This window comes from Heloderma suspectum, chromosome 15, assembly GCF_057233095.1.
Source record: "Heloderma suspectum isolate Gila_16-S chromosome 15, 16-S_ref, whole genome shotgun sequence".
NCBI lineage: Eukaryota > Metazoa > Chordata > Lepidosauria > Squamata > Helodermatidae > Heloderma > Heloderma suspectum.
Window position 1 is genome coordinate 18939787 of NC_139472.1, and position 26774 is coordinate 18966560.

The 26774-nt window shown below is 47.9% G+C and overlaps 2 protein-coding genes across 5 annotated transcripts in view; one reads left to right on the plus strand and one right to left on the minus strand.

The window, feature by feature from the left end:
- The first annotated feature begins 73 nt into the window (after positions 1-73).
- On the plus strand, positions 74-23388 carry ZMYND12 (zinc finger MYND-type containing 12). Of its 2 annotated transcripts, XR_014786014.1 has the most exons (9): positions 74-227; positions 3841-3982; positions 5922-6093; positions 9960-10129; positions 11222-11344; positions 16772-16892; positions 18034-18179; positions 19465-19635; positions 21118-21973. XR_014786014.1 is itself a non-coding variant. In XM_084821805.1 (8 exons), the coding sequence occupies exons 1-8, from the start codon at positions 112-114 to the stop codon at positions 21235-21237; spliced, it is 1110 nt and encodes a 369-aa protein (XP_084677931.1). In that variant the 5' UTR covers positions 74-111; the 3' UTR covers positions 21238-23388. The 2 variants fall into 2 exon arrangements, 1 of the variants encoding a protein (XP_084677931.1); XM_084821805.1 differs by lacking the exon at positions 19465-19635 and having other exon boundaries at positions 21118-23388.
- LOC146335454 (solute carrier family 2, facilitated glucose transporter member 1) overlaps positions 23316-26774 on the minus strand; it is a 40610-nt gene continuing 37151 nt past the window's right edge. For all 3 annotated transcript variants that reach the window (XM_084821802.1, XM_084821804.1, XM_084821803.1), the window contains one exon: positions 23316-26382. In XM_084821802.1, coding sequence (XP_084677928.1) covers positions 26182-26382 — 201 coding nt within the window. In that variant the 3' untranslated portion in view covers positions 23316-26181. The remainder of the gene's footprint in view (positions 26383-26774) is intronic.

Below are 26774 nucleotides of genomic sequence, written 5' to 3' on the forward strand. Positions count from 1 at the left end.
GGCGTGAGCGAACGGAACCCCTTTCCGGGACTCTGTGGTCCCCGCGCGCGCCAGCACGCCGGAAGCCCCCCCTGCCGCGGCCCTGGCGACCGCCTGGCAACCGCGGCGGCCATGCGGACGGAGCGGCTGGTGCCCCTGGCGCTGCCCCGCGGGCAGAAGCTGCGCTGCGAGCTGTGCCTCGGGCCGGCCGCGGTGCGCTGCGGCGGCTGCGGGGTCACCTACTACTGGTGAGCAGGCCGCCGCCCGTCCGGCGAAGGGGCCGGGCCTCCGCCCTGCCGGCGCTCCGCGGGGCCGGCCTGCCTCCGGGCGCTCGGGGCCAGGCTGCCCCGCGGCGTAAGCAGCAGCTGGCCGCATTCCGAGGCAGCGGCACAGCGTGGCCTGCTGCTCGCCTGAAGCGGATCCCAGGCGACGGCCTCGTAGCCCCCCCGGCCCTGCGACGCCACGGCGCCATGACTTGGAGGATCGCCTGGATCCGGCCACCGTGTCCACAGCTTGGAAATGGGAGATGCTAGGCGAGCGGACGTCCAGGCAGCGCTTCAGTTGCGGCAGAGCGAACAGAACTGCTAGGAGCAGCACAGCCATTTTAAAGACCCGGCGGGGGGGTCCCGCTGGCTGAAACCGAAGATACGGGCTTCACCGCTCGGCCGTTCCTAAATATTTTCAGGACCCTGGAGATCCTGGCAGGCCTCGCCTCGCCGTGTGGATGGCAGCGGAGGGGTCTGCGGGGCTGTGAACCCGCCCTGGCCCCAGCCGGGGCTCCGGAGGAGCTCCCCGGGGTGCTGGCACCCGGATAGGTCCAGCGCCGCGGAGAGCTCCGTCAGAGTCCTGGCTGGAACCAGAGCAGGTCTTTAGCTACGTATTCGTTTCATGTCTACGCCGCCCCACAGCCGAGGCCCTCTGGGCGGTCCGCAAAAATCGAAACCCCCAAGCGCAGCGTGAAACGATATAAAACAGGGAAGCTGAGAGCCACAATATAGCAGTGCGACCTAGCCTAGCGGCAAGGCAGTGATTTAAAATACAGATTTAAAACACCAAAGCTAAAAGACCAGGGAGCTAAAATGCTGGGGGAATGAAAAGGCCTTCACCTGGCGCCGGAAGGAGTACGACATAGGCGCCAGGCGAACCCGCCTAGATTCACCGCCCCACTGACTTCGGAGCCACCAGCCTCCACTGGTTGAAATCTATAATGGCTCGTGATAAAATAATTTAGGGTGCAATCCTATGCATGTTTAGAGAGAAGAAAGCTCCACAACTCCAACAATTCCCCAGCATAGCTGGCTGGGAAATGCTGGGAGTTGTAGGACTTTCTTCTGTCTAAGCATGCATAGGATTGCGCTCTTAAGCTAACACCAGCTTTCTACAGTAACACTTAATTTTGCAATTGGCATAAGTATCAGATCTGTTGATGAATTTTTGTTTGTCCAATAAGGTTTATGCTTTAAAAAGTAAAGGCAGCTGCCCCTTAGTTATCTCTAAAAAAAAGGAAGGCCATAAACAAAACCCCAGAATCCATATAGTGTAATACCTTTAGGGAGCAATCCTATCAAGATCGACAGTCACCTCCAACCCCCAGGGGCAACCACCTATCCAGTGCAGGGTGGGAAGAATGGTGAGGAGCGGATCTCCTTGCTCCCCCAGCCCTGCTTTTGCAGCTAGATAGCCGATTTCGGCTTCATAGCCACGGGACCTTGGGGTGTGGGAAGCAGCTGCTGGACGACACATAGGATGTGTCATACCAGATTCCCAACTTCCCCACCCCCAGGAATGCCCCATTTTCGCTGCTCCACACTGCTGTTACGAGCGCGGGACCGATCCGCAGTGCCTATGAGGCGGTGGGGGACGGGGTAGGGGTCGGTTCTCCGGGAGGCGAGAACACCATATGCCATCTTTTAACCAGTCATGTGTCTAGCTGTACCTGGGAACTATTTGAACTTGCCCCAAGCAAGTTGGAGGGCCACAGATTAGTGGTAGAGCACCTGCTTTGCATGCACAAGGCCCCAGGTTCAGTCCCTGAAATGTCTTTGGATCAGGTGGCACGTGATGGGAAAGTCCCTAATCTGTCTGAAATTCTGGATGGCCACTACCAGTCAGAGGGGCTGTTCACACAACATCCTAACCCACACTCAGTGATTGAGTGTGGGTTGTTTTGAACCATGTGTTGTTTGTTGAACTGTGGGTTATTGTGTTGTCTGAATGCAATCAGGGTGGCTTGTTAACCATGCAGCATGGCTTATTTTTCTCAAACAAGCCACCTTGAGAACCCATGGTTTGTTGGGGGTTGTTCAGGATGGTTAACAAGCCGCACTGCATGGTTAACAAGCCATCCTGTCTGCGTTCAGACAACAGGATAACCCATGTGCTGCATTCGGACCACACGCTAACCCACGATTCAACAAACAACCCATGGTTCAAAACAACCCACACTGAGCGTGTGTTAGCATGTTGTGTGAACAGTCCCAACATCAATAATTCTGGGCCACATGGACAAATATTCAGACCTGGTATAAAGTTGCTTCCTGTATAATCCTATTTGAAGAAGGGCACATACCATATTTACATGCAGAAGGTCCGTGGTATCTCCAGGTAGGGCTGGGAAAGACTATAACCTTGGAGAGCCGCTACCATTTTGCATAGTGCTCAGCTGCTGGATAACCTGTTGTATGACAATTGTTCTTATTAAAGTATGTTCTTTTGGTTCATCTGTAGAGGTCAGGCCACTGCAAACTAAAGGGCCATATAGGAAGGGACTGGACTAGATGGACCCTTGGTCTGATCCGGCATGGCTCTTCTTATGTTTTTGTGAAACACAGTGGTAGAGCACATGGTTTACCTGCAGAAAGTCCCACGTTCAATCCCCACCATCCTCACTTAAGGCTGGGAAAGACCCTTACCTGAAACCCTGGAGAGCAGCTCCCAGTCAGTAGATGGGCCAATGGTCCGACTCGGTAAAAGGCAGCTTCCTACATTCATCGGAAGCAACCACAGCTGAGTAATGGCTTTTCTCTTTTTCCCTTACTAGTCCCTGGCAAAAACAACAGGAAGATTGCCATTCCCCCCTGTGGCTGCCTCAGCCAATGGGCTAGGCCCAGTTAGCACGTGATGATGTAACCACCTGGAAATGTGCTATCTCGAGGCAGCTCCCCATGCGCAAGGCCAGGGCTAGGCTGTGCTAATTGGGATGAGTGATTAATAAAATTAATCTAAACACCTTAAATTGGAGATATAAAAACAGCAGCATTAGAAAGCAATTAAAACAATCCATACAGCGTCTTAACTAAAAGCAGCTTGGAATAAATGGGTTTTCAAAACCTGTTGAAAAGCCAGAACTGATGTGGCCAAAAATGTATCCCTCGGGAGAGAGTTCCATAAATATGGGGCTACCACTGATAAGGCCATGTCTCTACAGATCGTTTGGAGAGGCCCTTCACTCCATCCCGCAAAGATTTGAAGCACATTTGGCGGGTACGTGAGAGGGCCTTCTTAGTAGCTGTCCTGGTATTGTCTTCTTAGGTTTGCCTTGCTCGGTCTTTATTGTTCCGCTGAACTCAGGCTAAAATTTTTGATCTGTCAAATTACTCTGTTCAACTGCTCAAAATATATTTTAATTGGCTGCTGTCTGATTTTTCATTGTTTTGATCTTTAATTGATTTTATCTGCCCTGCTGTTTATATATCATTGTGTACATTTTATTGCTTATTGCATTTTTATTGTTCACTTATAAATTGAATGGGATATAAATTGAAATTATACATGTTAAATAAATAGATCGGTTCAGGGAACAGGCAATAATTAACCACTAACCACAGTGTGCTAATCACCATATTTCTTGTCTTCTCTTAGTGATGTAGAGCATCAGAATGCTGACTGGGTCAGCGTCCACGAGAGAATATGCCAACTACTCATTCCATTGCGTACAGCATTACCGTTTTACAATTCAGAGAAAGAAAGAAAGCATGCGCAGAAGCAAAAGATAACCAGAGAGGCAAGCTGGTGGTGTGTGTGGATGGGGTGTCATTTGTGACTTAACTCTGATAGGTTGGTGTGTTTAAAGCAGAGGGACTGGTGATGGAGGCTAGATGTTTTGATAATAATTAGAAGCAGTTTGATTTGCTATCATGATCCACAGAAACTGATAGAGAAAGGAAGGAAATACTGATTGGGGTTGAACACTTCATTGAGTCCATTCTTATTGCTGCATAAATTATCAAAGGACATTAAACAAATACATAGAGGAAGATTGGTCTTTCGGTGTTTATATGCCACTGTTTGATAAATGGAGCATCTGTGTTCAGAAGCACTATATCTGAGAAGATCAAATGCTGGGGGGCCTCAGCAGAAGAGGCCTTCATGTCCTGCTTGTGTGCTTCCTGGGAACATCTGGCTGGCCATTGTGGACAACAAGATGCTGGACTAGATAGACCGTTGGTCTGTTCCAGTAGAGCTTTTCTTATGTCCTTATGCCTACTTTTGACTAGCACAGACCAAAAAGGTCTGTGTAACTCAGAAGCCTGTATATGTTCAGCATTCTGATTTGGTGCAACAAAGCAGAGTTTTCCACATTCTGGGCCTGGCCAGAATAACCCAAATTTTGTGTTCCAAATAAATTACATACACTAATTTGCATTAATGTCATTTGCATTGTATTATGCACCAGATATATTTTATTCTCTAGCCTGCAAGTTGCTGGATTGCTTGTGGCACAATCTGTAATATTTCGGCACACAACATTGTATACGAGTGCGGTTTCTGAGCTGGGAATGCAGCCTGAAGCCAAAAGAGAGGAATAAGTAGCCATGAGCCATGCCTTGAATACAGACATCGTCTTTCCAACTCATTTTTGCAACTCATTGGGCTGGTTTGCATGATCACTGCAGCCCACTATGGCTTATTTAAACAACCCCCAAATAACCCTACAACAAACCATGGGTTATTTGAGGGTTATTTAACCCTCAAACAACCCCCGCCCCCCGGGTTCAGACGATACAACAAACCACTGTAATCCCCCACCAGCGGTTGAGTATTGAAAGTGGCCTCATGCACACACCACAACCTACCAGGGCTTAAGTAACCCAGGGTGGGCTGCAGTGATGGTTCGAACCAGGACATTGCCTCCAGATAGTAATATGATTCAGTCCCTCCAACTGTTTGAGAAGCACCACAAGACATATATCTTTGTTCCCAAGCCTTCTCTAATATGCTGAAATTTTAACAGACCCAGTTCTGAGCTTAATAACATGAGATATCAATGAGCCTTTGCCTACGCGTGCTTCCTCTTGCCTCCTTCTTCTCAGTGCCCCTTGATTAATCCCAGAAGTCTTCAACTAACCCTAGTTTCCCATTATGCCTGAACCAGGAAATTATGGTTACAGGGTTCAGAAGAAGCCAAGATCATAAACCAGCTTCAGACCATGGTTTACAATCCTGGCTACCCGATGACCATAATTTCCCAGTTTGGAGGCAATGGTAAACTATGGTTAATAGAAGACTTCCTGACTTGTTGCAACACGACTAGAAAGAAGGAGAGAAGGTGCGACGTGACAGCAGAGCACAAGGGCTCAGGCATGACTCGGCTTAATAAGTTAAGATATGTACGTCCAAACCAGGTTTAAGTGTCCCTCTTCTTCTGTTATACTTGGTTCTTCCTTCCCTTCCCTCATGGGTGTGTTTATTTAAATGTCAAATTTGTGGGCAGGGTTTTTAACATTAATGGAATGTTTTATGCTGTAGCAACCTTGCTCAACGTGTTGCCCTCCCAGTGTGTTGGACAACCACTCCCATCATCCCCAGGCAGTGCAGGGATAGCCCAACACATTGGGAAGGAGTTATAACAACACCAAATATCAAATCTAGTCATCAAAATGTACCAAAATAATTGTTGGGGCCTTGACAGTAGCTGATAATCCATCCTTGTTTCCTCACAGAAATTCCTGGCAGAAGTGACTCAAACTGCGGCCCAGAATTTTCTGTTCGAAGGCAAACACGAAGACGCCATTCCAGCAGCGCTGCATTCTCTGAAATTCAACATTAATGTACACGGCTCAAATTCTGTGGAACTGGTGCCAGCATACCTCATTTTAGCTGAGTCAAGCTTGGGTGAGTTTGGCTGGAGTTGTGCTGAAATAGCTCTGTGTCGCTTTCTGTGTAGGGACAAAGTACTGCGATGTATTGGTTGGTGTCGATGAATTTGTTCTTTGACCACAGCCAAAGAGTTAACTTGGACTTGCTTGCCCATCACTCCCTCTAATAGCGAACTCAGGTGGTGAATGCCAACAAGATTGTAGCCAAAATAGGGCCACTGAGAAACAAGAGGGAGCTGCGCTGGCTGCCAGTCCATTTCCAGGCCCTATTCAAAGAGCTGGTATTACCATTCAGAGCCCTAAAAGGCTTGGGGCCAGGTTATCTGAAGGATCGCCTCCTCCCATATATGCCTGACCAGACCCTAAGATCATCCTCAGGGGTCCTTCTCTGGGAGCCCCCGCCAAAGGAAATGAGACGGGTGGCTACCAGGAAGAGGGCCTTTTCTGCTGTGGCCCCCCAGCTGTAGACTGAGCTCCCTAGAGAGGTTCACCTGGTGCCTATGTTCTCCTTCCGGTGCCAGGTCAAGACCGTTTTATTCTCCCAGTATTTTAGCATTTTTGCATCCTAATTTTTTAGCTCTGGTGTTTTAAATCTGTATTTCAAATCTTTGCATTGCTGCAAGGTTTTATTCTGTTTGTACGCTATATTATGGTTTTTAGCTTTTATATTGTTTTTATGCTGCACTCTGTAGTTTTAATTTTTGTGATCTGCCCAGAGAGCTTCAGCTATTGGGCAGTATAGAAATGAAATAAATAAATACAATAAATATCAGCATGTCCAAAGTTTGCAAAAGTACAAAAAGTATTTAAGAGCTAAGGAGCAAAATCCCCCACCGCCACTATCAAAAAGCACCCTGATGAGAACTGAGCATGCCCAGTATCCATAGAATAATGAGCATCAGTTGAAACAGAAAAGCAGAGCACGGGTGGGGCTAGAATGCCGTGCTTGAGTACATTTCAGCTTAGCTTATCGTATCCTGGAGGAGGGTTCTGCTGGCTGGCTAGAACCCTGAACGCGAGCTGAGGATTTAGTGCAGCCTTTTCTTACAGTTCCCACTTGTTGTTTAACATTCTGAGAAGTAGTTGACACAGGAGTCTTTGCCCCCTGGCCTGTTGCTGAAAAATCACAACGATGGCTGCATCGTTGCCATCGATGTAGACGCTGCATACCCCCCCATTGAAGCCAGTGGGAGTTTAGCAGTCTAGCTGCACATAGTGCTATCTTAGACAGGTTTCCTCAAAAGTAAGTCGCATTGTGTTTAGTGAGGCTTACCCCTTAATGAGTGTTCATAAGATCACAATCTAAGGCTGTTTTCCTAGGCCCTCTTACTAGGAACTAAGTTCCACTGAGTGGGACGTGCGTGCTTCGATGTAAACACACACAGGCTTGGGCTGTTAAGTAATCCAGTGCTGTGGATCCCAGGAAAGCACCCAGGAAGAATGTGAGCCAGGCAGCTATCAGTGATAACCTGGTTTAAAAAATTAATTTGTAGGACTCCAATATTTCAACATCTTCATCGAACAGAAAGCCAGAAAAATCAGCATCGAGACTTTGGGCCAGTTCACATGTCACGCTAACCCATGGTGGGTGGCTAGCTACACTGGGTAGGTGGCTATGCAAACAACTTACTGTGCTCCTGTCAGACAATCAGGCAAACGAGCTACACAGAGTAGTTTATTTCCCCCCTCCCACCCCGCTTCGCCCCTCCTCCTCCTGTAGTCCTCCTGCCCATCCGGGCAGGTATCCCAGCTTCCTTTGCAGCAGGAATAGAGATAGCTTGAGAGGAGCAGAGCGGTGGCAGCATTTTTGGCTGCTCTTGCCGACCAGCTCTGTAGGTGATCTCCATAACCCATGCTGGCATGACAGAAAACACTCTAACCCACCATAGGTAAAATAACCTCCACTGGAGACCATGGGTTCTCAGGCTGGCTTATTTGGGGGGGAAACCCACCATGGGTGGGAAAAACATCCCACAGACAACATGCTAAGCCATCATGGGCTGTTCCGGAAAATAAGCCATCATGGGTTAGCGTGTTGTGTGAACCCAGCCTTTATGTGCATCGAGGAGGCTCTGTGATTTTATTTTAGCATTTTCTCTTTCCTCTTTAGTTGCTTCCTTTTCTTTTTAATGTTCAAAATATATATTCCAGCCCGTTTTTAGAAAGGAATCTAAACCAGGTAACAGCGATCACTTTGAACAACTTTATAGCATTAAAATAAAACAGCATTACAAAAATAACTAAATACAACACATCCAAATAACAAGCCCTCAGCAGCAGAGACAGAAATTCATGAAACTGGACAGTCCCCCAAAGCCCCCTGGAAAGCTACATCTTTCCCTACAATGAGAAATAAGCAGTGAAGGGACCCAGCAGACTTCTGCAGGGACGTGACACTGCAGCCAAGGTGGCACACTCGCCTGCCTGCCTGCCAAGCCTCAGGCAGCAGAGAAAGAAGACACGTTCATGATGTGGATATGAGCATACCTGAAGCTACAGGAGGAGGAGGCCCTCAAGCTGTTGCCACAGTCCTGCTGTGCTAACAGCACTGTGTAGGCATCAGTATTGGAGTAGGAGTTCAAACCCGTTAAGGTTTTGCCAACAGTTACCCAGGGTTAACAACACAGAGAGAGTTTATTTGAGGAACATTGAAAACAGATTCACAGTAAACGGATGTCTGGGATGAATGCAATTAGAACGCGTTATCTCCTAAACACGGGATCTCCAACGTAGTGCCCGTGGACATGGCTTGGCATCCACCAGGCTCCCTGCTCCTGCTGATTTTTATTTCATTTCTTAATTTTTTAAATACATTTTTAACACAGGAGCTGGCCTGCTACAAAGCAAAGTGCTCCCCCTGCCCCGAGCCATCTTTATTTGGGCTCAAAAGAGCGGGTTTTGTGTTTGGGTGCTCAGAGCCCGCCTCTGACTTGTACTTAGGTTCTTCGGCAAGTTACTTTTCTTTTTAGTCTCACCTGTTTGCCTTCTGGGAAATTAGTGTTTTCTGGCCAGCCATGCCCATCATGTGAATTTTGTGAATGGGCAACTCTCCCTGTGGCAGCCATTTTGTGAGAGTGCCCATGAAACTGACTCACAATTCCAAATGTGCCCACCGACCAAAAAGGGTTGGGGACCGCTGAACCCATTCCTACACAGCTGATTTCTTTTGTCCTCCATCCTCTCTCGTCTGTCAACCAACCAAATTTCCATCACCACCCCAATTGCCAGTCCATGTTCCCTCCAACTTACACTTATATTCCCTACTCCCACGTGATCTGTCCACCCACCCCCACTCCCCTCCAAACCTGGTTCATCACCTCATGACTGCCTTTACTGCCATTTGGGTTTCACAGGACCCTTGTAAGGGAGAGAAGCGATCGTGTTGACAAGTACCTGAAAGGTTGTCACAGAGAGGCCAGGATCTCTTCTCGATCATCCCATAATGCAGGACGTGGAGTAGTGGGCTCACGTTACAGGAACCCAGATTCCAGCTGAACATCAGGAAAAACTTCCTGACTGCTAGAGCAATACGACAATGGAACCAATTACCTAGGGAGGTGGTGGGCTCTCCCACACTGGAGGCATTGAGGCTGGACAGCCATTTGTCAGGGATGCTCTGACTTGGATTCCTGCCTAGAGCAAGGGGTTGGACTCGATGGTCTTGTAGGCCCCTTCCAACCCTACTAGTCTATGACCTTTTTGACTTCCATCATCTCTAAAAGGCCATCCTCATAGAACTGGAGAGCACTGGATTGTTCAAATGAAAAAAAAGAATTTACAGATTTGTGGGTTTGGAATTCTGTCACTGTTTGCTAGGATGATGCTGACCCATTAATTACACCAAGAGCCCAGGAATTCTTCATTGGCTTTCCTTCCCACCAGGACTCGGGCATCTCTCCCAAGCAGAGGAATACCTCTCACAAGCTCACTGGATTGTCCTCAAGAATTCTCACTGCAGCAGCATCGTTCAGTCTAACCTGTATCGCAACCTGGGTCTCCTTCATGCTGCCAAAGGGAACTTTGAGGACTCTTTGTACCATCTGGCTAATGACGTAAGGTTCAGTTAAACTGTAAGGCAGACCAAACTGGCCATCGCAGGGCAGTTCCACGTCCCTCCTGCTTGAGATGGCTTCCCTGATTTCTCACAACAACTGGCAGGTGCCAGTGTTGAGAACGGAGCAGCAACAGCTGACTTCAGCTGCGATTGTCAGCTTGCTAAAGTTGCCTGGTCAGCCATTCTGCAGATATGGCCCTTGGTGGACATATATGAATGTAAGAGCCCTGCTGGACCAGACCAGAGGTCCATCTGACCCAGTATCCTGTTTCCAACAGTGACTGGCCAAATGCTTCCAGAAAACCCACAAGCAGCATGAAGGTAATAGCCTTCCTCTGCTGTTTGCCTTGCCCCCAGCATCTGGTATTCAGAGGTAGACTGCCTCTGAAGATGGAAGTTTCACTGAGGTATCATTGGGGATGCCCACTGATAGACCTTGGCCTCCATGAATGTGTGCAATCCCCTTTTAAAGCCATCTAAGCTAGTGTTGATGGTCACATCATGTGGCAAGGAGTTCCAGAAGTTAACCGTTGGAAGAAGAACTTCCTTTTGCCCATCCTAAAACAACTGCCAATCAATTTCCCTGATGGACCCCAAGTTCTAGTGTTATGAGAGGGAGAGGAGAACTTTTCTTACTCCACTTTATCCACATCACAGATGTGGTGTGTAAACCTCTATCATGTTCTACTTTTGTCCTCCCCCCTGGCATATGGAGTTGTCTTGTCTGGAATCAGAACACTGGTTTATCTAGCCCAGCATTGTCTACCCCAACTGGCAGTGGCTTTCCAAGGTCTCCGGCAGAGAGAGCCCTTTTCCAGCCCAGCTACCAGGGAACTTGGAGATGCCGAGGATTGAATCGAGGCCCTTCTACTTGCAAACCATATGCTCTCCCATGCGTTTATGACAGAAACCTTCATCTTTATACAGCCCTGCATTTTAAATAGAGTAACTCAACACCTTGCCCACCCCTGTACCAAGAGGATTTGGCCCAATAAACCGTATCAGCTTTCCCAGTTCCATATTTCAAATTGCCATTTGGCATGGTGGTTGTACTGTCCATATGAATTAGATTTATTTTACATTATTACAGGTATACTTTGCCTCTTGTGCCTTTGGGACAAATGACGTTGCCGCCTCGGGAGGCTATTTCCACATGGCCAATGTTTTCTTCCGTCAGAACGCCGCGGACATTGCCGATTCCCTGTACACCGAGGTCAGTAGTCCCACGTTGACTAGGCCAGAACTAGATGCGACAGTGAACAGGGCAACCTCATATCCACTTCCATCTCCTCTGTATCGGCCCAAGATGGAGTGACGCGATGCTGTCACATGTGTTTCCTCACCCTCGCATCATCAGTGATGTGGCGGGCTGGGTGGAGATATTCACAGCAGAATGCCACATCACAACATTTCCATAAGCGCACGTCATAGGGGAGAGGAGGGGAACTTGCAGCCAGGTTGCTGTCTTTCATGGCAGCCCTGCGTTACTTGTTACCTCAAGTTCCACCTGTAGGAACAGGGAGGCCTCTTCCATTAGGTAGGCTGGGAGAAGCAGCCATAGGGCTCCTCTGCACCCTGTTCTGTCTCCATCTGCACCCGTTCCATCTGGCTGCGTCAGAGGGAAAATGGAAACAGGCAGGCCCCCTCCCTTGGCTTGACTGGCGCCAGCTGCCATTTGGTTCACTGCCCCTCCCAGAACTGCCTCCATCAGCAGTCATTCCACCTGGCTGCATCAGCAGGGGAGACGAGACAAGAGTGCCCCCTCTATCGGCCTGGCCAGCTGCCTTTAGGTTCCTAGCCCATCTTGGAACTGTCTCCTGCAGTGGCCTTGGTACCTGATCTTGCTTATTTTCTCTCTTGTAGAGAGTCTATTGTCAGCCATTATTTTAAACTAGAAACCACCTTGAGCCTTAGCAGAAAGGCGGTATATTTATTTATTTAGGGGTGTTTTTACCCCACTCTTCAGCTGAAAAAGGCTCCCAGAGTGGCATACAGAGATCAGTATTAAGACAGTCCCTGCCCTCGAGCTCACAATCTGAAAGACATGACGCAAAAGGAAAAGGGATTGGGAGGAAGGAGGGGAAGGAAAGCAAATACACCAATGACTGATGTATAGGACCAGGTTGGTCTCCCCCCTGCACTGATGTTCATCCTGGGAGGCAGGAGGTGCAGCCCCCCGTGGCCCTTGGTTCTCTAGCCGATGGATGAGGCCAGAGTCTGCAGTCCCAAGGAGCTGCCAGTTGGAGCTGCGTGCTCTTTCTAGCAGGGAGGGGAGGAGCGAGCTCCCTGCAGCTCCTCCCTCTCTGGCTGATGTATAGGACCAGGTTGGTCTTCCCCTTGCAATTATTATATCAATATAATAAGCAAATGACACAGTGGCTGGGCAGTTCCCATGTCTGGGACCGAAGCAGGTTTCCTGTTCTGAGCAAAGTTGTACTCCCCCAAAGCATCAGGTTCGTAGCTTGGGGGTAGGCCTCAAAACATCCATGTCGCTGGCAGTCTAGTGACCAGGAGTGCCTTTGACCAGCTTTGGCTGGTATGCCAGCTTCGACCATTCCTAGATAGGTATAGTCTGGCCACAACGATCCATGCATTGGTAACCTCAGGACTGGATTACAGCAATGCACTCTGTGTGGGGCTTCTCTTATAGAATCATAGAATAGTAGGGTTGGAAGGGGCCTACAAGGCCATCGAGTCCAACCCCCTGCTCAATGCAGGAATCCAAGTCAGAGCATCCCTGACAGGTGGCTGTCCAGCCTCGTCTTGAACGCCTCCAGTGTGGGAGAGCCCACCACCTCCCTAGGGAATTGGTTCCACTGTCGCACTGCTCTAACAGTCAGGATGTTTTACCTGATGTTCAGCCGGAATCTGGCTTCCTGTAACTGGAACCCATTATTCCGTGTCCAGCACTCTGGGATGATGAAGAAGAGATCCTGGCCTCCTTCTCTGTGACAACCTTTCAAGTACTTGAAGAGTGCTATCCTGTCTCCCCTCAGTCTTCTCTTCTCAAGGCTAAACAGGCCCAGTTCTTTCAGTCTCTCTTCATAGGGCTTTGTTTCCAGTCCCCTGATCATCTTTGTTGCCCTCCTCTGAATCCTCTCCAGCTTGTCTGCATCCTTCTTAAAGTGTGGTGCCCAGAAGTGGACACAGTACTCCAGATGAGGCCTAACCAGTGCTGAGTAGAGGGGAACTAGTACTTCCCGGGATTTGGAAGCTATGCTTCTATTAATGCAGCCCAAAAGAGCATTTGCCTTTTTTGCAGCCACATCACATTGTTGGCTCATATTCAGCTTGTGATCGACAACAATTCCAAGATCTTTCTCGCTTGTAGTGTTGTTGAGCCACGTATCCCCCATCTTGTAACTGTGCAAGATGATACCGGTCTTGATACCGGTCTGGAAGCTGCAGCTAGCAGAAACTTCGACAGCTCGGTTGCTGAGTGGGACAGACTTCCATGAGGATGTTACGCCTTTGTTCAGAGAACTGCACTAGCTGCCAGTGTTACTGGGCCAGGTTCAAGGTGGTGTTGCTGACGTATAGTGCCTTAAACAACTTGGGGCCAGGCTCCCTGAGCGAGTGCGTTCTCCCGTATCAGCCTGCCCATTCACTGAGATCTACAGATTAGGGCCTCCTCGTTGTTCCATTGCCTGCATATGTACATATGATGGCAACCAGACAGAGGGCCTTTTCCGTTGTGGCACCCCACCTTCTGAATTCTCTGCCCTCTGCAGTTCAACAGATGCCATCCCTGATGGTGTTTCGGTACCTGTTAAAAACTCATCTGTTTACCCAGGCCTTTGCTGAATTTTAATACCTAGCTTAGTCATTTTTTCTGGTCTTATCCTTGTATTTTATCTCTCTTGTTTTGATGAATTTTGTACACCACCCTATAATCTGTTAATGAAGGGTGGTGTAGAAATTAAAATACATTAAAATAAATTTAAATTTATTTTAAATAAATACAATGAAATAATAAATGAACAAGTCATCTCAAGTTTCTTTGTGATTTTATGTGGCATGTTAAGAACGGCTATGTTCTCGTAATTCTAGACAGCCTACATTGCAAGGAAAATCAGTTTTTAAGCCTCATTCCTGCCAAGTAAAAGGATGTGCATTAAGTCCAAAGTATTTAGAAAGAAATATGATGGATAGTTAAAAATGGGAAAAGAAGGCATTGAGCAAAATCCAGTAAATAATGAAAATGTTCTATAACATTTTAACACTGATATAAGTGTTCAGTGGTGATGGGAGGAGATGGGGGGGCATCATGTTGCTCTTGCCCATATTTTTTACTTGTGGGCTTTTGATTTAGGAATGACTCCCCCCCTGCAGCTAGCTAGCCAGCCAACATTATCTTGCCACCCTCCTGACTTCTTAAAATGTCTCCATCCCACCCCAGCAAGTCTAGTTGCTGATCAAGACTGATCTTTAAATATAGCTGTGTATACTGTGCCCCCCACCTCATCCAAATTCTGCACCAGTAAAGCTGAACTTTACTGTTCAAGGCTTTACTAAAAATAATTTACATAAAGTTTACATTAAAAAGTTTACTAACTTTATGTAGTTTTACATAAACTTTATATAAAGGCTTTACTAAGCCTTTATGCTTAGCAGATTGTACATGTATTTCCTTATATTTACGTTTCTAATTCTGCTAGCTGCAAGGAGGTACAAGAAGCTATGAAAAGCACAAAATCCTGCCTCCCGAAATCCTGATTAGATATTTCTCTAGGCATTGCTTACATTGTCTTTTCTGAGATTGCCTTCACAATCATGAGGACTAGGAACTTTTTTTAAGCGAATGCTCTTAGGATGTTGAATTTTGCACTCAGTTCTAATTGCTGTGTAGTGAGAAGGTAGTTGTCAGGGATGAGTCTAAGCACCTTGTGATGTCTTGACAGCTCCGATTCCAAATCAGAGTTGGAGCAGCAGCTAGATTAGAGGCTGGAGGAGCACCCCCCACCCCCCAGTGAGCCAAAACCCTGGAAGAGAATCCTCGCAAGACCTTGACCAACAGATGACCCAGACTGAATTTCTGCACCCTCCCTCCACGAAAACGCAGTTTCCAGGGGCGGGGGGGGAAGAGGTGTATGACATGAGAATCATAGAACAGAATCATAGAATAGTAGGGTTGGAAGGGGCCTATAAGACGATCAGGTCCAACCCCCTGCTCAATGCTAGAGACGCTAGGACACGATGTAAAGCAAAGCAGGAAAAGTTAAGGGCAGGGCTCAGGGCTGAACCACTCTTGGACGCCAATGTAGGAGGGAGCCATCTTAAGGGAGGGGCATCACTGCGAACCTAGCTTGGCCAGGAGGTTCATACTCTCCCTCTGGTTCATCTCCTCTGCTTAGAGATTGTTGATTAGTTGTTTAGAGCCTGGGGGCAACCTGAGACCTTTCCTTGGATCTGCTTTTCTAGAGAGACTAGGCTCTAGCAAAATAAAGTCATATTGGCCTGAAGCTTTGTCTATTGTGGTGTTGATTGCAAAGGGAAAGGATGATCCAAATCTGACAGTAGTGTATACGCAGCCCTGTCTATGAACAAACCCAAAATAAGAACTGAGGAATTCTTCCAAGCTGACTTTAACCTTGAATGGCCGAATGGAGGCTTAGGCTTGAAAGTATTTAGTATCCTGTTGTATTTTACTCAGATTATTGATGCAGCACCCTTCAATGTTTCCATTCCCCAGGTGGCTTAACAAAGGCAACAGCAAAATGTAAAAATATAATCAGAGCGTGATCAAACAAAAATAGCTGCAGAGCAGTAGATACCATCACCTTCCAGCAGAAATAACTGGAGAGAAATGGCTAAACATTTTCAAGGGCGCAGTCCTACGCACACATGTTTAGGCAGAAAAAGGTCCTACAGCTCCCAGCATCCCCCTGCTAGCATGGCTGGCTGGGGCATTCTGAGAATTGTAGGACTTTTTAAAAATCTAAACATGCATAGGATTGCACCCTGAAATGTTTTAAAATTCTGGTTAAATAAAAAGGTCTTTGCTTGGCATCAAAAAGGCATTAGAGTAGGGCACCAGGTGAGCCATGGGCTAGGTGCCACAACTGAAACGGGTCATTCTCTCGTTCCCACCCACATAACCTCCGAAGGCGGCAGCTCCTGAAGAAGGGAGATTTTAATGTGCTGGCAGGTGTATGTGGTAGCAGGTTATTCTTCAAGGACCTGAGCTTTAAATGCGAACTCCAGCACCTCGAATCATGCTCACAAGTGAAACCAGCGAAGCATCATCTGACAGCAAATGACACAGCTGCCTTGCGGAAGTTAAGTGAGTCTGGGTATGGCCAATGTCTGGATGAGAGGTTGCCTGGAAACCGCTCTGAGTCCGCTGCTTTGAATTCCATGATGGAAGAAATGCAGGTGAGAAATGAACTTAAATGAACAAAATAAGGTGTTTAAGAACTGTTGTGATGTGTGCTCTGCAAGCAGTCCTGGTCACCAGTATAGCAGGCCCACGTACAACACATTGCAGTAGTGCAGCTGGGGGTTGCTGGGAATTGTAGTCCAGCACATCTGGAGGGGACCAGGTTGGGGAAGGCTGCAGTAGTCTAACCCAGACGTGAACTGAGCCATGGACAACAACGTTCTTTATTTTTAACAAGCCTTTTCCTCTTTTTCTCACCAGGTTGTCGAGATTTGGCTCCATCACTTCAGCCGCTTGATTGACATCCAGTTTCAAACGCTTATGAGTCCAGCTGAACTGGATATGTTGTCTGAAGAAAAAGAGTCCACTGAAGAGATGCTTGGTAACCGTGTTCATTGAGATGTCTTTCCCTCCTCCCTATTCCAAGGATTCAAAGTGGGTTATAATTAGTGTAGCCATCTTTGAAGAGACATTCCCTCCTGTGCACAAGAGAGAAGTGGGAATGCCTCTTTATGTATTTTATTATTTATTTATTACATTTCTATACTGCCTAATAGCCAAAGGTCTCTGGGTGGTTCACAACCGTTAAAACCATAAAATACAGCGTGACAAAAGACAGTATAACACATGTAAAACTTTAAACTACAGTATAAAACCAAAGTAAAAACCAGCAGCAGCATAAAGCTCTAAAATACAATAGGGGTGCAATCCTATGCACGTTAAGACAGAAGGAAAGTCCTAAAACTCCCAGCATGCACCAGACAGCCATGCTGGCTGGGAGATGGTGGAAGTTGTAGGCCCTTTTTTGCATAGGATTGTACTTTAAGAAATTTAAAACAATAAAAACTGAAGAGCTAAAATGTCTTGGGGCGCAATCCTATGCATGTTTAGACAGAAGAAAGTCCTACAACTCCCAGCATTCCCCAGCCAGCTGTTCTGGGAGTTGTAGGACTTCCTTCTGTCTAAACATACATAGGATTGCGCCCTTGGAGAATTAAAAAGTCTTCACCTGATGCTGCAAAGACCGCAACAAAGGTGCCAGGTGAGCCTTTGTGGGGAGAGTATTAGTGGCTAATAATTATAAGGTCTTTTCAGAGGATGCCACCACTGAAAACGCCTTGTACTGAGCAGTCCCTTCATTGGGCGGGGGCACCTGAGCAGGGCCTGTGAAGATGATCTTATGGTCCGGGCAGGTACTTTGGCCTGCTGTGACACATGCATGCATCATCTAAAAAACAAAGGATGTGTTTCTCTTCAGAGCCGTTGTTTTATTCCTAGGCAAGCAGATGCAGGTTTAGTCAATTGCTTTAAATTCACACAACAAATCAATTAAGATGTATTTGCTTGGGACACATGTCTGGTTTATAATATTCTCTCTTGTTTTTCCTCTTTCAAACAACCCTGCAAGGTTGTTCGGTGAGGCTCTTACCTAAAGTTTAGTGAATCCATGCCGAGGGGAGTGGGGGGAACACATTTTTGGCTCAGAGAGGCTGTCTTCATCAAGATTTCTTACCTCACGGCAGATGAAAAGCAACGAGCTGAAGCAACGCAGATGTTGAACGCCATCTTAGATATCCGAGAGCACTCCCCACGGCCACAGCTGGCCAAGGTAGCCAAGGTGGTCCATGCTCTGGCCATGTTTCATTACTTGATCCACGATGTGTCCAAGGCAAGTTGACAAGCAGTTGGCTGAAGGCAGTAATTTGGGCTGATGGAACAGGAACAGGAAGCTGCCTTATACCCAGTCAGAATATTTGGCTGAGCCTTCCTCACCTGGGCGCCCTCCAGATATCTTGGACTACAGGTTCCATCCGCCTCAGCCAATGGCCATGCTGGCTGTGAGTCATGGGAGTTGTAGTCCAACGCATCTGGAGGGCGCCAGGGTGAGGAAGGCTGAGTTCCCTCAAGATTGTCTCGCTGGTACTGAACCTCCAGCCTGCAGGCCCAACCACACCCTTCCCCTTGGCCCCATAATTTGGGGATTTCCCGGACTTTGCGTTTCCCCCCATCATTCTAAAGGGTTGAAATGCCTCTCCAAAGTCTGACCTAGAGCCAAACTACACATTACGCAAATTGCATGGCATGTTCATGAGGCTCATGTTTCCTTTAACCTTGGTAGAACTGCGTGCTGTCCCAGTTTGGATCAGGACCTCTGCACTCTGGGTGGGAAATTATTTAACCTTTCTCCCCCACCCTTCTTTTCCTGAAATCCACCCCCACCGTGGGGGGGGGTTAAAAAGGGAGGGGGGAAGCCTCCATTGACTCTAGTGGAAACTTCTTTTTTAACACCCCCTGCCCTGCCCCCAGAGTGAGATTTCTGGAGGAAAACAGGCTGGGCGGGGAGATTTATTCCCAGATAATGCTGGTCCTGCTATGAATTGGGACCTCACACAGTTACGCTAAGGCAGTGGTGGAGAATCTCAGGCCTGGGGTCCCAATCCAGCCATCTGAAGTGGCCCAAATGGCCATGCCCCCTCCCCCCCCCCAACTTCAAATCACTTGGTGGTTTCCCAGCATTGGTGCTGTTTTCCTCCTGTTCTAAAAGCTTGAAATGCCTCTCCTGAGGCTGAGTTCCTGGCAGCCAGGGCTTTAAGCTACAGTTGGGGGGGGGGGGTGTATTTTTGGCCCCAGCCCTTTTTCCTTTGGCTTCTCCAAAATGGGATTTGGCCCTTGAGCTGAAAGAGGTTTCTCGCTCCCCTGTGCTACGGTAAAACAAAATGCAAGGCTCAGCTACATGCTACGCAGTGAACATAACGTGTTGTTTGGCCCTTAGTGGCAATAGGAGTTCGAAGTTAAAATGTGCTGCTGTTTCTTGCCCCAACCCTTGGCTTTGGCCCCTCCCACCACTGGCATGTGGCCCCCGAGAGCGTCTCCAAAATGGGATTTGGCCCTTAGGCTGAAAGAGGTTTGGTGCCCCTCATACAGATCTTAGAATAGGATTATTCTACCCTCAGACACCTAGCTGGGATGCTGAGATGAGCTGCCAATGACCAGCACATGGCGTGCAGTGAGTGCCTGCTGCACGGAGCCTTCCTGCATGCGGAGCTTCATGTTGCATACGGGGTTTCGTGTCAGTTCCTTCCGTGTCAGCCTTTGGCAAGGTGTGAAACAGCCGCAAGACCCAGGTGCTTGAAAGCCCAGCATGACGACTAAGAGGGCTGGGGGGGGGTCAGTGGTTATGCCCCCAGCTTTGCATGCAGAAGGGCCAGGGTTTGGCCTGTAGCACCTCCAGTTAAAAGACCTCCAGTCGCAGGACTGGGAAGGAGCTCCGTCTGCCTGAGACTCTGGAAAATGGGCAGCACTGGGCTCCTGAACCAAGCACCCGACAAATGAAAAGCGCTCTGCACATGATCATAGATGCCCTCCCTGATAGCCGCAGAGAAAAAGTGTGGTGCAAATCCTGGCCTTCATTTCACCTGCCGCTCCCAGATGCAAATTCTAGATTAGAAGCCACCACATACAGAGTTCACCCATTGGTCTGTCTGTCTACACTGACTGGCAGTAGTTCATCAGGATTTCCGGCAGGAGGCTTTCTCAGCCCTATCTGGAGATGCCGGAGACTGAGCATTAGGACAGAGGCTTCTGGCCTGCCCCGGAACGGTCTCCTGTTGTCTCCACAGCACCTGACCTGGCTTATTTTCCTCTCTCCCTACGCATTCTTCCCTCTCCCTTTACCAGGGGGCAGCAACATGTGGTGACATCTTTTTCCTGCCCTTTAAAAAACAGAAACAACACTTTTCACCATGGATCAAAGTTTCAATTGCATCCGCCATCTTCTTTGGCGGAGGCATTCTGATCTCTAAGTGGATCCCTGAGGTGATCCAGGCCAATCAAGATGGTGGGTGCAACTGGAGCCTCTGTTCACATCATGGCCACTGTTAAAATAAAAAAAAGAAAAAGTTGTCCCCATTTGTCTCCGCTCACCACCACTGCCCTTCCGGGCGGGGGGGTACAGGGCCCCGGACCTGTGCCTGCTAGTCCAGCCCTTGCAGCGCCCTGCATTTATCCATGGAGAGAGTCAGAGAACCATGTCAGTTGGGGGCTGTAGACAACGGTGCAGCAGTGATTACGTTTGTCACTCTTTCAGGCATCCTAGAAAGATCCCTTGTGGATTGTACGGACTCAAGGTTTTTAAAAAAATAACATTTGTTCAATTATACCAATGTTTTGTACACCTGGACAGATCCACCCCATGCAAAAGAAACTCCCTGCATTAGGGGGTGTTTGGGGAACGTTCTGAACATTTTGATTTGTTTCATTCTCCATGTAGGAATTGTGTGTTGGGGGGGGGGGGGATGTAATGGAGTGTCCCAAGTGAGGGCTTGGCTGGCCGGAATCCTGAACACGAGAGTGCTCCACAGTGCAAGGACTTGTTGTGGGTCCCACTTGTATTATTTTTAAGAAGCAATCGATGGATCAGTTGGGCTGCATCCCACACCACACGCGTGTGAGGAGTATTATGTTACTGGTTCTAGAACTGGACTAAAGTGAATCAAGCATTTGTAATTCAATCTGTTTGGGAGGGTTTCACCTTCTGGGAAGGACCCGAGTAATTAACACTGCACTTTGTCCCTCCTTCCTTCTCTTCCTGTTGTGCATCATTTCAGGCTCACGAACTTGCGATGAAAGTTCTGCAAGTAACAAAGCAGCTGCCTAAACACGTGCCGGATGAATCGCTTCATCGCTTGATTAAACTGATCAAATCCAAACCGATCTATGCAAAATAGAGCCATGCTCAGGTGCTGCTTTTCAAATGGCTTTAGGGAAATAACAAGGGAGTTAGGAGCTGCAATCAGGTAGCCATTCCATTGATCATTTTGCATGTCTATTTCTAGTTTTGATTAAATTTGCACTTCTTATACGTCTCTAGAATCATAAATTTGGAAGGGTCTGGGTGGCTGACCAGTCCAATTTCTTCTTCACTTGCTGGAGCCAGTTACTTACCAGCACACATACACACCAGTCAGCTGACACAATCCAGACCATGGCTGCGTGCAGAGAGCAGGTAGGCCACGACAGACGGTTATAGAGCCAGCAGCTGCAGATTGTTCAGGCAAGTGAGCCAAGCTACATGTTCAAGAGGAAACCAACCCCCACCATGTGAGGCACTGAAGTTGGAATCAAAGAGTGCTGGTTCTGATCTTTAAGGCCTTACATGGTCTAGGTCCAAGGTACCTTAGGGAGCGCCTTCTCCTGTATGTCCCAGTCCGCCACCAAAGGTCCTCTGCTGTGGCTGCCTAAAACAAGAGGACCTTTTCTTTTGCCGCCCCTCAGTTGTGGAATGACCTATCGGTTGAAATGTGCCCACTGACCTCGTTGAAGGTTAAGTGGGAATGAAAGACTCTCTTACTCTGGCAGGCCTTCCCTTTTCGAACTCTTGTTCCTTTTGCTGACTCTTGTATACTGTTTTTAAGCTGTTGTTTTTATTGTTGGATTTTTTTGTTAAAGTGTTTTTAACTTTGTACTTTGCCTAAAGTATTCGTATATAGGCAGGCTATAAATTGATAATAATAATAATAATAATAATAATAATAATAATAATAATAATAATAATAATAATAGAGATCCTTGATAAATGTAAATGTATCTTGGGTCTCTTGGACCCAAGGAAGTTCACTGCCCAAAGAACTCAATACAGAAGTGTACAGCTGTAAAAACACCTTCTTGATGTTGCGTGTGAGAGAGACAGAACATGCAGTTGCACAAACATATACCTGGGAAGGCTCAGTGGTGCAGCATATGCTTTGTAAGCAGAAGATCCCAGTTGCAAATGCCATCATCTCCAGGTAGAGCTAGGAAAGAAGCCCATCTGGAACCCTGGAGAGCGGCTGCCACTTAGCCCTAACTGGACCAATGAGCTCGCCCTGTATAAAGCAGTTTCCCATGTAATCCTGTCCGGAGAAAGGACCGTACACGAGTCATAGAGCACCTGTGCATGAAGAGTCTTGGGTGTGATCCCCAGGTAGGGATAGGAAAGGCTGCTGTCTGAAACTCCAGGGAGCGGCTGCCAATCCATAGAAGCAATACTGAGCGATGGTCTGAGTTGATACAAGGTACAAGGCAGCTTCCTGAACTTCTGTTGGGCCCTGCTCTGCCTGCAGATGGTCCCAGGCTCAGTCCTGCCTACTGGATGGACCAGTTGTCTGACTCCACTGACTTCTTGCTCAAAGCAGCCGACCCCTCTTTAGTTCTCTCGCTGGCCCATCTGTTCCAGGGATACACATGCCCCCTTGGCAAATCCTTAGTTTGGGCTTCCACCTCCCCCGCCTGGAACCGCAAAATCCGAGACGTGGGAGGAGGGGAAGCAGCTGCTGTGCCAGGAGTCAGAGGGCTGGTCTGTCACTGGGCATTGGCCATATGGTTCAGTGGGCCTCTGCGTGCCACTGGCTGTGGGGCGCACAGTGGGGGAGGGCTTTATGGCTTCCAGAACCCTCTGGCTCAGTGCTGTTGGGAGGTATGAGCCAGATTTAAAATCATTAACTGAGAATCCCCCAAGGGCATCATCAGCGGAGGGATTTGGTGTGGAAGACACTGGTCTTCAGCCCTAAAATTGCCCTCCATTTAAAAGAATGGAGGATCCCAAGACCTTCCCCAGTTTTCCCTCCCAGCTGGAGAATTTCCCGCAAAGTCCAAAATGAAACCATGGGAAATGGTCCAGGGGTCTCAAACACTTGTTTCATTTATTCTGGCCATACAGGTTTCTCTCTTCTGTGCATTCCATTCCTTTTGTTTTCCCACCCCCACCCCCTCCTGTTGGCACTTCAGAACGGAGCTCAGACGGACATTATGCCATACACAGCAGAAGCAGAGTTACCAAGGTTTTTATTTACTTCCTAAAAACATATTCTTTTTTTCAAGTGTGGTTGTCTCTTCACTTTAAAAACACAGAAATAAATAAAAATATACTATTAAAGAGCTGTGTGTGCTTTTTCTTTTTACCCTTTTCTCTCTTTTTTCTGCAAACCTGCCAAGCACTTCTACAAAACACTTGCTCGGGGAGCCGGGGCCCTTTAAGGTCTGGGGTTGGATTGGTTGAATATACCAAAGAAAATCTAAAATGTCAGTGCAACAGATGCAACTACAGTGCAGGTGAGTTTATCTATACAAAAAAAGGTCAGTCATATACAAGTCTTGTATTACAGTTGCTATAGAAACTAGATCTATCATACAGTATGAATAGAACTCGAGACTATTTACAGTAAGTTGTGAATTCATCTGAAACCACACTATAACTTAGTGTGCTATCAACATGGCCGAACAAAAAAAAAATACAATATATATATAATATAAATATTTTCCAGTCTATACACAGTAAGCAGGAAATGTATGCAGCCATCTTCACTGATTTTTTTTTTTTGGTTCATTGAGTCCAGGGTGTTGAGGGCAAGGGAAGGAAATTGCTAGAAGCCCCCTTGGAACAGGCACAACAGACCTGTGTCTTTATGGGGAACTTTGGCGAGGGGAAAATTTCGGGAAAACCCATTGATATGTGAGGTTTGGGACATGTTTTTCATTTGGGCTCTTCCTGGAGGCATTCACAGAACACGTAATTCAGTCTTCTCCAAACGGGGGCCTTGCAGATGGGTTGGGTTACAACTCCCACAATCCCCCAGCGAGAGCTGGCTGGGGGATTGTGGGAGTTGTAACCCAATCCATCTGGAAGGAACCAGGCTGGAAAAGGCTGATGTAATTAATGTCAGGAATTTGCTACCCCAAGGTGTGACGACAGCCACTGGTTTAACAGTTGCTTCAGAGGAATTGGGCAAATTCATGGAGGACGAAGAGATCTGTCCATGGCAACTTCCCCGATACCTAAATGGAACCTCCTCAGAGGAAGTCTGCTTTGGAATCTAGTCGTGGGGAAAGGGCGGGGCAAGCCGCAAAGGGGGACACCGTTGCCTCCATCCCCTCGTTGTAGGCTTCTGAGAGGCAGCTGCTTGACTGCTCTCAGAAACAGGATGTTGATGGACTTTTGTCCTGATCCATCAGGACTCCTCTCAGGGACTTGGAGAAGCTGTTGGGAAGAGTGGAACTAAACGGTTCACACTGGAACGGTTCACACTGGAACTAAACGGGAAACCTGGGATGATACGTGCTCTTCTGGAAGTAGAAGGTTGACTTCCTGTGATGGAGGATTCCTTAAGCCAGGGGAGGGAACCCTTTTTTTGTCGAGAGTCATGTGGACCATCCCCTTTTCTCTCTCTCCGATACCCTTTTCTCTCTCAGTCTTTCTGACACCCCCTTTCTCTCTTTCTGACATCTGCTTTTCTCTCTATACCCTTTTCTCTCTCAGTCTTTCTGACACCCCCCTTTCTCCCCACCCAGCAGGCTGCCAGGGGAGAGACAGGTCTTGGCAGAGGTCTGAACTGCTCTCTTCCAGAAGGCTTTTGAAATGAGGTGAGGACTGCAGGTTGTCTCCTCCTGCCTTAAGCAATTTGGAGTAAGCATCAGATGGGCGAGATGATTCTCCCTGTAAGAAGGATGTCAGTTCCAAATCTGACAGCCAGAGAGACTGTAGCTTAGTGGTAGAACACACAAGAAGTCTCCAGTTCAATTCTCTGATATCGCCAATTAAGAGAACCTCTTTCAAGAAGAATCACCCCAGGTGTCTAGCTCCCCTTCGCACACAAATATCTTGCGACCTACATTTTGAGGGAGGGAACAAACAGCTACAAGATTACTTTGGGACTTCTACTCTGTAGAGGGTGCAAAACTCTGCAGTAGAGAGTAAAAACAAAATAAATGGGATGTTTTTCCTTCCCAAACTGGCTCAGTTCTCTCATCAGCTTCCTCCCCTCCTGCACCTGGCAATCTTTCCCAATTTCAGAGATCCCCTCATGCCAAGAAAGGGTGACTGATGAAGAGACAAAGGGTGACAGATTAGATTTTGGTGCTGAAGGATCCAGCAGGTGGGGCGGGGTTTAGACCTGGCTACCAGGTTTTCAAGAGCAAAAACATCCATCCTCCACTCTGGCCAAGCACGGTGACCTCCACTGGCCTCTCTAGAAAATAATATGAGTGGGGGAGAAGCAGCTGTTTTGCCCAAAGTAGGTTTAAGCCTCACTTTTGTGGAACAGTTTCATGAGATTGATGGTGGACGTCTTAAGCAAAGGACTAGTGTAGAGCCAGCGGAACCTTAAAAAAAGCCCCCCACTGCTTCATTTGGGGATACTGGTCCAACTCAGCATGGAAGCTTTTGCCATGCTCCGGCTATATTCCCCCACAACTTTTATAAACACTGGCCTTTTTAAAAGTGTAAGTGTAATCTCTAAAAACAAATTCGAAACAGTTTTCTTTTTGATCCCATGTTTTAAAGGATTTGCTTCCAGTGTTGCAAACTTGGGGAGGGGGCTTCCTGCTTATTTTTTTCTTAAAAAAAAAAAAGACAGGAAGGTCAGAAGGGAAAGAAACGCTTCCACCTCAAAGGAGGAGGCTCGGCCCAAACGTTAGCCATCACTTCTGAATCTTGTCAGCATTGAAATCCTGGACATGAAACCAGCTAACCCTTCCTAGCAGATGGGTGTCAGTTCATCACCCGGAAACCGGGCGGCAGGCCCGGAAATGGGGGCCAAAGACCTACTTCCCCTTGGACCTGGCTTCTGTTACAAGCATTGAGAACAGGCAGGAAAGGAGTGAAGCAAAGGAGAAGCCAGCCAGCCAGTCTTCGTGGCTTAGACTTGGGAGTCGGCGCCCAAGCTGTGGAATTCATCCGGTGTCTTGTTTTCGCCCTGCGCGGCAGCCCCCTGGCGGAAGCCGGAGGCAATCTCGTCAAAGGTTCGGCCCTTGGTCTCGGGCACTTTGAAGTAGGTGAAGATGAAGAAGAGGATCAGCAGCACCGTGAAGATGATGAAGACGTAGGCGCCACAAAGTTCCTGCAAAGTAAGAGGAAGGGACGTCGCCACACCGCACAACTCAGCTCAGGGTGGGCGCGCCAATTCAGCTGGCATTCTGCAACCGTGCGTAACCCTGGTCCTGACAACCCCCAGCACTGCCGAGGCTGATTCAAGTGGGTTGAACAGTCAACCAAACTCTGACCGTCAGAGAGGCCGGCAAGAGGAAATGGAGCAGTAGAGACGGGGCTGGGTGACCAGAGTGGCTGTTCTGAGAATGAACAAAAGTGGTTGCTCTATCCATCCAGGTCCAATTCTACTGCTCTATTCCTCTGAGAAAGTGGGGAAAGGAAGCAGCAGCAAGAAGAGTGCTGGAGCAGGACGGAGATGTAATGTGGGGGACGCGGAGTGAAATTGGGAGGGAATCCCCGGCA

Coding starts and splice junctions, on each gene's coding strand:
- ZMYND12 (XM_084821805.1), top strand. CDS start 112: ATGCGGACGGAGCGGCTGGTGCCCCTGGCGCTGCCCCGCGGGCAGAAG. Junction 228..3,840: donor TGCGGGGTCACCTACTACTG/GTGAGCAGGCCG, acceptor GTCTTCTCTTAG/TGATGTAGAGCATCAGAATG. Junction 18,180..21,117: donor TGATCCACGATGTGTCCAAG/GCAAGTTGACAA, acceptor GCATCATTTCAG/GCTCACGAACTTGCGATGAA.